The sequence below is a fragment of the Belonocnema kinseyi genome, chromosome 4 (genome assembly GCF_010883055.1).
Source record: "Belonocnema kinseyi isolate 2016_QV_RU_SX_M_011 chromosome 4, B_treatae_v1, whole genome shotgun sequence".
Classification (NCBI taxonomy): domain Eukaryota; kingdom Metazoa; phylum Arthropoda; class Insecta; order Hymenoptera; family Cynipidae; genus Belonocnema; species Belonocnema kinseyi.
This window is the reverse complement of record NC_046660.1, coordinates 101,784,680-101,796,437: the sequence shown is the minus strand read 5'-3', so window position 1 is coordinate 101,796,437 and position 11,758 is coordinate 101,784,680. Positions and strand designations below refer to the sequence as shown.

General features: G+C 32.1%; 1 protein-coding gene across 1 annotated transcript in view; it reads right to left on the bottom strand.

Annotated features, from left to right (window-relative positions):
- Nucleotides 1–11,132, bottom strand: part of LOC117171031 (microtubule-associated serine/threonine-protein kinase 2) — a 32,736-nt gene extending 21,604 nt beyond the window's left edge. Inside the window, exons 1-10 of the mRNA XM_033358076.1 lie at nt 10,809–11,132; nt 4,030–4,223; nt 3,862–3,941; nt 3,465–3,567; nt 2,765–2,846; nt 2,377–2,479; nt 2,065–2,285; nt 1,906–1,981; nt 1,607–1,837; nt 1,290–1,521 (exon numbers count right to left, since the gene is read on the bottom strand). Of these exons, the coding sequence (XP_033213967.1) occupies nt 1,290–1,521; nt 1,607–1,837; nt 1,906–1,981; nt 2,065–2,285; nt 2,377–2,479; nt 2,765–2,846; nt 3,465–3,567; nt 3,862–3,941; nt 4,030–4,207 (1,306 nt within the window). The 5' untranslated portion in view covers nt 4,208–4,223; nt 10,809–11,132. The remainder of the gene's footprint in view (nt 1–1,289; nt 1,522–1,606; nt 1,838–1,905; nt 1,982–2,064; nt 2,286–2,376; nt 2,480–2,764; nt 2,847–3,464; nt 3,568–3,861; nt 3,942–4,029; nt 4,224–10,808) is intronic.
- Between the last annotated feature and the right edge of the window lie 626 nt (nt 11,133–11,758).

Sequence of the window (11,758 nt, the reverse complement as noted above, 5' to 3'; positions counted from 1 at the left end):
TTCGAAAACTGATTTTCAAGCCATCAGGGGCCAACTCGAGCGGCCTGAAGCGGCCAGGCAAATTTTATGCGTGGTTATAGAATCCGGAGTCTCAATTATGTAGATAAATTTTTCCACAACAGCTTTAGACTTCTATCAATTAAATTGAATATGATTATCGAAGTTTTCATGAATACGAGAAAATCATGATTAAGTTTGTCAACTGAACGGAAGTTGGAAGCAATTTGACTTAATTTTGTTGTGCTATCTGGTCGGCATTCTTGTTGTCATTCAAAATATTCAATGCGTTGGTTTCCAGCCAAAATGGCGCTTTTATGCAACGTTGCCAAATTGCACGTCAATTTTCATCAAGATGATTTACATCACTTGAAAATTAATTATTATGTGTGGGTGCCCGCATGAAAAGGGCCCTTATGGCCGGTTCTAATTTAGGACATATTCGCGTTTTCTAAGTCAGGGTCAACATTATTTTCTACGGTTCACTGAATCTATGAGCACTATACTTTTGTTTCGAAAGTAAACGAAAGTTGGTGTATTTCATGTGTGAAAAAAGTATAGCATGTGGGCTTATGGTTCTCGTCAACTTTAGACGCCTTGTTCTCGAAAAGTGGTTTTTCAAAATTCAAACTTAAAAAACGCCACAGTAACTCATTTTTTGTCTTAAAATTCCGGGAATTTGTCCGGCTATATGACCCTATATGTAACTCCATACTCTCCATAAGAGCCCTTCTCATCCGGACGCCCAAATATATTAATCGGTGGTTGTTTTTCAGTTTATGAATTTTTATGACTTTTAGAAAGACACTACTTCTAATCTGTCATAAATCTTCTGATTAAATATCTTGGATTTTCGAATAGAAATCATCAAATTATATGCTCGCCGCAGGTTTGGTCAGTAAGACACTGTATTTATTCAAAAGCTTATCTTCGCTAGACCAAGTGGTAACAAATGCTTACATTTTGCAAAATTGCGCGTGATGCAATTTTAGCATATTTCAAGGGAATTAAAAATCTAAGATTTTACTCGTTACATGTTCCTCCTTTTCAATGATTATTGAATTCTCAACAAATTTCACAACTATTAATATAAAATATCATATTATTTTTACTAATAAAAAATTAATTTGAAAAATTAAAATTTGCCATGAAGTATTGCAACAATAATAATTAACTTTGAGGAAGGTATAAAAAAAATGCAGTCATTTTTTCAAAATTCCATGACTGGCAGGTCTCGTAGCAACCGCGCCTACGTATATAACGTGAAAATCAGGTAAGAAATTTAATCATACCTGAAATTGGATCTCTGTTCAGGGATAATTTGTTAATGATGTATTGGGGAATGTCAGTCTTAATTCCTGCAGTAAACTTGGCCTGTCCTTCGGCCTGTTCGAGCAGATGATAAAATTCTTCAGGGTCGAACTCGAGGCATTCCAAGAGTCTAGCAGGTCGAGATATTATCAAAAGTAACTTTTTTATCAATCCCGTTAATCTTGTGGCTGCCTCTAGAGACTTGTCCTTAGTCTGAAATTTAAAGTTTTGATTTTATTGACATTTTGCTAAAAACATAATTGCGATGCCTATAATATAAAATGGACAAAATACTAACCTCCATTAACAAGTGTTCCAAATTTTCGCTCATTTCGTAAAAGTACCTAGTCGTTATTAGCTTTTCCTGAGATTTTTGTAGACAATCTCGTGCCATTTCTATGACTTGATGATGCACAAATCGTAAAATTGGCAGAGAATCTGGCGTCATGTGAGTAACTACCTCATACTCGTCAATCTCCTTATTCTCGTTAATGAAATTCGTCAAACGCTCTTCCATTTGTTGTGTTGCCTAAAAAAGATGACTTATCGATTAAAATCGGAAACATTATTGATTAAAATTCCATATATAAACCTTACCTTCGGGAACCGTTCTTTGTAGAGAGTGTTCATCATAACAATTTCATTGTCCATGACTGGAGATCGACTTGGACTACTGTAATTGGAAACCAAATTTTTTATGAGGTTATTGAGTCCCAGAAAATAAAACTCTTTTAAATCTTGTATTTTGCGTTGTACCTTAAACTTCGAGAACGAGGACGATGCAAAGGCGACATCCGACCCTCTTCATCAAGACTAGATCCATGCCCAGGAATGCCAGAAAAATTTGTACCGGGGAATCCTGGGTGGGAAGAACAAGGTGTACCGGGTTTGGAAAAATGACAGGAAAGCATTCGTAATTCATCTTTCGTGGGGATGTTTGGTAATTGGTGTAAACGTTCTTGGCTGGAACACTGCGACTGAAAAAAGTATTTTCATTTTAATTTGCAATAAGATTGATAGCAATAGAGGGAGTATAACAACAATGATTGGAATATATAGTGTACTTACCGAAACATTACTCGAGCCAGGAGTTGTTCCATATCCACTGGATGGTAAACTTGCAACCGACCATCGTCTTCCATCTGCTGATCCTGAAGCTCCTCCTCCAATCCTATTGTGACGTTAAATCTCATTAGTTAATCTGATTTTTAAAAAAACTTGCATTGCTCTGATTAAACAATACTTCCAGGAGCTTTATTATCTAAGCTCTAATTCTAGCGGTGAGTTTCGCTCATTAGATGATACTCTCTCAATCTGAGTCACTTTATGCCATATAATACATCATATACATTATAAATACAGGTTTACTTATAAGCGCCTATAAACGTATCGATTTCATTTAGAGCCACTTGCGTCAGAAACGAAATAAAAAATGTAATTAGACAAAAATAGATACCTTTTAATTGGAGCAAAAGCAAAATGAGGACTGGATGACATCCTGGGGCTCTCCAGGGGACTGCCTACAATCGGAACGAATGCTATATTGGAGAAAGAAGGAAAACTGACATTAAGATTAACATAACCAGAAGATTTTTCTTATAAAATACAAATCAATTACTTTTGAGAAAAAAATTATTTATTTATTTCTAAAATGAAAGATTGATTGAAATTCCTTTTAATTAGACGTTTTATTCCGGGAATGTGGAGAAAGTTATGAAACTTGATTTTAAGCGAAGCCCAGGGAAGAATTTCCGTTTTGGAAAAGTAACCTGCTACCAGAGTATTCATAGAATATTTATTTTTTGAAAGACTACTTAGAGCTGAACTATCATTGTTACGACGTTTTTATGTTTTCGCGATTATCTGTTTACTCTACTCAACTATTTAAAAATTGAAATACTATATTGGATATTATATCCTTGAATTGCCAGTTTTTATAACATGTGCAATACTAGAGCAATATTTCTTTTCAAGGTTTCGAAGGCAACTTAAGCAAAAATCGTAGCATAATTGAGTATGAATAAATATTCATAAAGTTAGCAGAGCATCAATCGTCTATTTATTGGTTTTTGCCGAAACATGTAGTAAGATAATTATCGCACGATAGACAGCTTCCGCAAATATTAAAGTATTTGTAAGAAAAGTACCATTTTTACCTGATAGAGGTGAATTACATCGTGGTAAAGTAGGCGAAGTTGTCGAAATGAACGATTTGCGATGAGCTGCCTTCGCTACACGTCGAGGTATGTTAAAATCACGCTGTAAAAAAACATTTACTATGTCATATATTCAATTCCATATTTCCACAGACCAAAATATTTATTACTTTTCCTCAACAGAGAGAATCCAATAATAGAACAACAAAAACATGTTGTCTTGCTGCCAATGTCACAATTTTCAAATTTAAATTTATTTCTGTCAACTGTAACAAACATCTTTGTCACAATAAACAATGACTAATTTTCAAAAATATAAATAATAATAATTACTTCGTCGAAATTTGAATTATAATTTGAGGAAAATCCAGTAAAGTCATTGATACTTGATACTAACCATGTGAACTGAGAGAGAAGGCGCAGATTTTCCAATTGCAGAATTTCTCATGCGCACCAGGTTCGATATCTCACCACTAACTGAAGATTTAATGTTTAATTTTGATTATATATTCATAAATTAGTAATATGTTAAGTAAACATTGAAAAGTGCAAGCTTTTTAAATACCTGGTCGAACAGGGGCTTCTATACTCTCGACCTTTGGTGGCAACGGTCGCCGAGAAGTCTCTGCTTCTGACTTTGATGGTACATCTTCCGATTCGACTTGATCAAAGACAAGTACACGAGCCGGATTGTTATGTGAGCGAAGGCGAGGTCTACTAGGCCGATTCCTTGCTTGATCCATTGTGATTGCTTGATTCCTTTTTTTAAAAAATAACAAAAACTAAGTTTTTAACTTTGAAAACAATTATTCTCGTCAAATATCGAAAACTCGAGACTCGCAGAATAATTACAGAAAAGGTGCAGAAAAAGGTGGAAATACTCTAGACTTCTCTACAAATTCGATTTCCCAGTAACATTGCCTCTCTTCAATTTTCGTTCCTTACCAATTTGCCGAAATTTGCAGAAGACGAATAGAAAAAAAACTAGAGTTTTGTTGAATTTTTATGTAAATATTTAACTTTCCATAATCATCCCTCTGCAAATATCTGCACCTACTGATCTTCAGAGGAATTGAAGAAGAAGGACAAAGAAACGCAGCGATACTCTAAATGGTGAAGCAAGTAATTTTTCTATATATGTTTCCGTACAAATATACATGAGGCAAACTTAGTAGAGGAATTAAGGAATCTTACATATTAAAGAAGGGAGATTTTTTTGCAATTCTCTACAAAAGTTTTTGCAGGAAACCGCGGAAACCCCAATTTTTTAGCGAATATATACATTTAAAATAAAAAATAAAACATAAATAATTCTAAATGGAGCTTATATAAACAGATATTTATTTTATATGTTTACAAAAATTTGTAAATTTTAGATAGAGGGTAAGCAACCTTAAATTTGGCACTGTGCCGTCGATGCGGTGTGGCTGGCACAATACGTTTAAAAGGAAAGTACTTGTTTAAATTTATAAAATAAACAGGTTAAATTTTTATAATTGAATAGAAATGATGATATTATAATATAGTTTATTAAATAATCAATAAATCATTCTTTTCTGAAATAGATGTTCTTTGAGAAAGTAATAACAAATTAGACAGTTTAATTTTCAATATTTGATTAAAAAGTATAAATATCTTAACCATAAATGCTGAATTGTTAAAATTTTACAATATGATATAAATTTGGACTACTGGAATTTTGAAAACTTTTCATTCAAAATTGTTTAATTTCAAATGATACATTTTGAACGATTAAAATCTCAATTAAATTGGAAAAATTCTTATTAAGGCTTTGAATGTCAATTGTGAGTTTGGAAGGATTTTAATTTGAAATAATAAGATTTTGAATTTTAAATTGTTAACTATTAAGACATGTCTACATTTGACATACAGTTTTCTTAAAATAGTCAATTTTAAGTGCCATTAATTGTTAATCTTTTAATTTTGAAAGCTTCAGTCTGATACAGTTAAATTTCAAATCTAAAATTCATTATAAAAATCGAAAAATTTTATTTCATTGAATTTCAAAACGTTTATAAACGAAAATATACGATTTTAATTAATTAATCCAGTCCATTTTTTGTTTTTTAGTTATCATAAAAATTATGCAATATTTATATGATTTTAAATAGTAATCTCTTATTATAACTTCATATTTATTATTTTAATTAAATAAGCTGTATTTCATTCTCGGGTAGAATTCGAACTCTCCGCTAATCCCACGGTTCTCATATTTTCTTTCATTAATTACTTTTATTTGGTGCCAGGCAACACCAAAAATAGATTCATCCCAATATCATCATCGGAAGACGGCATTTTATCCACCCACTCACTGTGAAACTTAGACGAAAATTCGAAAAAATGTTAACTTTCCTCTAAACGTTCGTTTCTCGAATTTTATTACGCTTAATACTTGCAGTGGATATAGGGCAATGCAAAAAAGAGTATCATCCCAATATCCTTATCGACAGTCTACGTTTTGTCCACCCACGCACTCTAAAGTCTATACGGAAAAAGACAGACAAATCTTTAACTTTCTCTATACGTCCTATTTAAAAATTTTCTTTGATTATATACTTGTCATCGATGTCCAGAAAAAAGAGACAAAGTTTCATCTCAATAAACTTATCAGAAGAGTGCGCTTTATCTACTAACGCACCCTGAAATACACACATAAAAAATCGGAAAAACTTGTAGCTTTCCGCTAAACGTCCGGTTCTTACATTTTTTTATTAATTAATTGTACTTGATGTTCGACAACACAAGAAGAAATTCAAACACAATATTCTGATCGGAAGTATGTGTTTTATCCACCCAAGCATTCTATAATGGATGAAAAAATTATAACTTACTTCCAAATATCCGGATCTCAAATTTTCTTTTGCTAAGCACTTGCATTTGATGTTAGTCAACACAAAAAAAGATTTATCTCAATATTCTAAATCGAAAGTCTGCTTTGATCCACCTACACACTGTTTCTTACATATTAGAGGATGTGTCTGGATAAAACGTAGTCTTAAGATAAGGATATTGGGATGCATCTTTTTTGACAATTGTCTGACATTAAATACAATTAATGAGTGAAAGAAAATCTTAGTCGAGCATTTGGAGGACAGTTATAGCATTTTTTTTGTGTTGACGGACACAGTAAAAACAAAATCTGAGTACACGACGCTTAAGGGCATGTGATACTTACAATTTCCCCGGCTTTTTTTCCACAAAAATGAAAATTTTTAAAAACTAAATTCGGAGATGCTATAAAATATCATAACGGACGTCCCCGGGCTCTTTTTTGAGGGACAATAACAAAAAAATGTATTGTGCTAAATAAAAATTTTATGCACATGTATTATTTTGAGTTTACGTCGTTTTTCATCTCTGCCTATCCGATAATCTGGAAATTATTTATGAAATAAACTTTTTTGATTGCCTGCAAAAAGGGTTAGTCCCGGGAGATTAGTTACTATGTTTATTTGCAAGTCCAAAGTTTTCGGCCAAAAATATTGTGTAGTTTGGAAGTAACGCACAGGAGAATTGTAACATATATAACCTCCAAATGTACACACGTTGTTAGCAATATCAAAAAAAAATTTGAAAAAAAAAACACAAATAAAGTGTGCGGGGACGCCCGTTAGCATGTTCGCTATCATTTCCCAAATTTTTAAGACAAAATATTGATTATTTTAGAAAAAAAGCCGTCGGAACCTAAAACTGGTAAAATCGATACTAATTCCTAAGCGCTATGCAAATTAATCAGATTTTGCTAAATTAAAACTTTTTTGAATTAAACCAAAAAAACTGTGTGGGGACGTCCGTTAGCATGGTCGCTATCATGTCCCAAATTTTTAAGACAAAATATTGATTATTAAAGAAAAAAAGTCGTCGGAACCTAAAACTGGTAAAATCGACAATTTTCTAAGTATCACATACCCTAAGGGCATGTGATACTTACAGTTTCCCCGGCTTTTTTCCAACAAAAATTAAAATTTTTTAAAACTGAATTCGGAGACGCTATAAAATATCATAACGGACGTCCCCAGACTCTTTTTTGAGGGATAATAACAAAAAAAATTTATTGTGCTAAATAAAAATTTTATGCATATGCATTATTTTGAGGTTACATCGTTTTTCATCTCTGCCTTTCCGATAATCTGGAAATTATTTATGAAATATACTTTTTTGATTGCCTGCAAACAAAGTTAGTTCCGGGAGATTAGTTACTATGTTTATTTGTAAGTCCAAAGTTTTCGGCCAAAAATATTGTGTAGTTTAAAAGTAACGCTCGGGTGAATTTTAACACACATAACCTCGAATTATAAACGGACGTTGTTAGCAATATACAAAATTTTTTGATGAAAAAACACAAAAAAATGTGTGGGTGACGTCCGTTAGCATGTTTGCTATCATTTTCCAGAGTTTGAAGGCAAAATATTTCTTATCCTAGGAGAAAAGCCGGGGGAATCTAACACTGAAAAAATCGATACTATTTCCTGAGCATTATGCAAATTAATCACATTTTGCTAAATTAAAACTTTTTTGAATTAACCTACAAAAAAAGTGTGTGGGGACGTCCGTTAGCATGTTCGCTATCATTTTCCAAAGTTTCAAGACAAAATATTTATTATTCTAGAAAAAAAGCCGGGGGAACCTAAAACTGGTAAAATCGGCAATTTTCTAAGTATCACATGCCCTTAAAGAAAAGTAAGATTTTCTCCGATTTTTTGTGTTTACATTTTAGAGTACGTGGGCGCATAAAATGCAGTCCTCCGATAAGGATGTTGGAATAGTTTTTTTTTTGCTTCCTGACATCAAATAAAAGTAATTAATGAAAGAAAATCTTAGTGCCAAGCGTTTACTAGAAAGTTATAATTCGTTTATAAATGTTGCGAACTTCAGTGACATGATATTTTTTATTGAAATTGTGCAAATCTGAACGTTTTGAATTTGAATCCATGCAATTTAGAATAATTGACTATGAATTGAAGGGCAGACCTACAGAATGGCATAAGTATCATCTTCTTCAAAGATGGCATTATTGAGACAAAAAATCAGATAAACTGTAATACACGCTGTGATAAAAGGCTTCTATAGAAATCTATTTTTAAAGTTTTTGCAGTTTTTTGTGTGCAAATTTTCGCGATTTTTTCAACTTAGAATCTACAAACCAACCTTGATTTTCCTCATTTTAATTGCAAATCAAAGTTCAAAGCGCTGTCTCACGTTGAAAATCACGCGCCTTGAACGAAAAAAATTCCTCTCTATTTTCTCTGAACTGTATGTATTTTTTCGATAAAACTATTGACACCTCAATTCAGTACTCAGGAAAAAAAAATCTTAAATCTGGAACTAAAATAAAATTCCCTATCCATTTTTTGAGGATTTGATCAAATTTTCCACACAAACTTTTTTTTGTACCAATTCAGGAAGTAAAAAGCCTTAAATGAAACTTTCTTTTTTCTGAATTTTAAAATATCGAAATAAAAAAATACATTGGGAACATATCTTTATTCTACAATAAAAATTCGATTGATATAAAACTTTTATTGTCTCCCCTAAAAAAAGCGTATAAATGGCACTTATGTCCTTATCAAAAACTGTTCCATTTATAATCGTTTTTCATTTGATACTGGATTAAATTTGATATTTGAAGTGAATAAAAAAGAATTTCTCTTCTGTACTGTGCAGTGACTACAAGTAGTAAATCTGACTCGCTTAGCTGACTTGATAAATATTGAAATATCTTAATTCTGAAATATTTTAATGCATTCCAACTTCTTAAAAAACTCATTTCTACCTATGGCTGTAGTAAAATATATTTAATGTTTCTGTTTTAAGAAGGATAGACAATAAATACACTCAATTCAATCAAAACCGCAGCATTATTTTTACAGGATATAAAGTGTCCTGATAAAATGATTCCACATCTCCTATAAAAATATAAACATAGAGATACTTTGTTAAAAAATTATATCCCTTCCTGTTTTTGTGGTATAATGAATAACATTACTGCAGGATTATTAACGTATCGGCTTCATAATTTATACATAGTACACAGATAATGTGAATGGCTTCGCGGTTGGCGAAAATATTATGTTCGGTAACTGAATATTACAAAAATATATAATTCTCGACCACGCCTTTTTCAATATTTCAGATAGGTAAATATGATAGATTTCTGTTACTTAAACCATCCGAAAATCGGATTTGGTCTTGAATTTTATTCTCTCATTTTCTAAACATAAACTTATTCTAAAGAAATAACTACCTTTCATAAAATTCAATAACCATTCACTGTTTATATTAATTTTCAGTTGAAATGTGACGCAGCTGCAGGAGATATAATTGTAACTGCATAATAAACATAAGGATAGCATGAATCACGAAACAATCTGGGGGGTTTAAAGTTTCCTCGAAAGTTTCCATTTGACTCAAAAGGAAATCGATGGAAAATCGGGAAAAGTAAAAAAATGTTACTTACTGTTTCAAAACATGTAAAATACTATACTTTTTTATTACTTGAAGAATATCGATAAAAATATTATTTATTGAAACTAATTTACACACGAAATGAAAATATTTTTTAAAAAGTTATGCCTTAAATATATCATTTTAACATTTGAATCTTATAATAAAGCATGGACGTGTCATAAGTAAAAGAAATTTCGATCTAATAAAATATTTAGTTTACAGAACAACTAGAACTTGACACGATATAAAAGAAGTTTTTATAAGCAGTTATGAATGATTCATTTATTATCACGCCTAGAATTTAGATGAATTCAGAAATTTATGTTTATTTTATCCTTGCGATAAAGTCTTAACAGTTATTTAATTGGATAAAAACATATTGTAACCAGAATTAATCAAATAAAAAATGTCTATACTTGTATAACAATCGATTAAAAACTGTTCTCACTAAGTCATTCAATAAAATAAATTTAAATTAATTAAATCGAATGTCAAATTGGCACTTTAATACGGAAATTGCACTATCAGAAGAATTACCTTTAAACACTTCCGTTAATCATAAAGACATAAATCGTCAAACTCCCCTGTGGTCTGAAATTTTCAGAGGTCTCATGTCTGACACCGAAAGGTCAGGTTTGTCAAAATTGAACTTACACATTTAAGTCCCACGCTGCCAATTGCAAACAAAAACACAGGTGGAATTAAGAAACGCGATTACAACAACAGTCAAAAGTGATTATTATTCTTGTTTTCTGAATAATTAAAAACTCTGACATAGTGAAATAGCGAGTGTGAGCAAACTAAAGTAGATTTCAGAGCAAGGTGAAACAGTGTCCTTCTGCTTTTATTCCTAAAAGTATAGCGGGTGAAATTTACCTGAAAAATCTCGCAGAAATAGTCAGACAAGGGGGATTCGACGAGAAGGAGTACCGAACACGACACTAAGCGCGCACAGTGGACTTGACAAATGGGACGGATGGGAATTCAACGAGAAAATTATGTATTTCGGCTCCAAAACCCATCATGACAGATGAGCGTTCCCGGGAACCTCTGGAAATTGGGGCTCTTAAAATCACAATCGCATTTTTTTTTGAGAGGAGGGAAACTAATTACGAAACGCGAGGCGACCATGAATTCTGACTCATCTCATGACGGACACGGACACAAACACTCATGCAATTGCAATCGCCTTTCGCAGGGGCCAGCCAGCCGCTAGCTAGTGACCCTATGTAAAGCCTGGCAATTGGCATTCCCTAGGCAGCCATATTTGAATTTCCTATCAAATAAACCAGAAATACTCCAAGAATTCTGCAATTCAATTACCCGTTTTACATCATCCCATGGATTTTATTATTACACCTCAATTTCAACCAAAACATGGCATTGTATAACAATTAAAAAGTAGTCTTCTTTTAATATTGATAAATTCCCGCCTCAACTTTTTAGTGCCAATATGGCGCTTGCAGATCAATAAATTCTTCTTGAGCAAAGTCGCAAAGTTCATTGTCGTTACAGTTTTGACTGTCATATAAGTACTGCAATACTGTGCATCATTTAGAATAAATTATATCATTAAGATATCTTGTACGTGTTGAAACTAACAATAATTGTTTGCAAATTTATCTATAATTGTATTCTATCTCTGCTATAGATTATAAAACGTGATGGTCTCTAGCTTATCAGCAGTTGGTTTTTGGTTTTTGTAAAAGAAATGATTTTATCTCATTAAGGGCATGTGACACAGCTAAATACCTATATTACCGACCACACTTTTTTAGTTCACTGAATGTTTTTTTGAACCTAAGAACTTTTTTTGTAAATAAAAT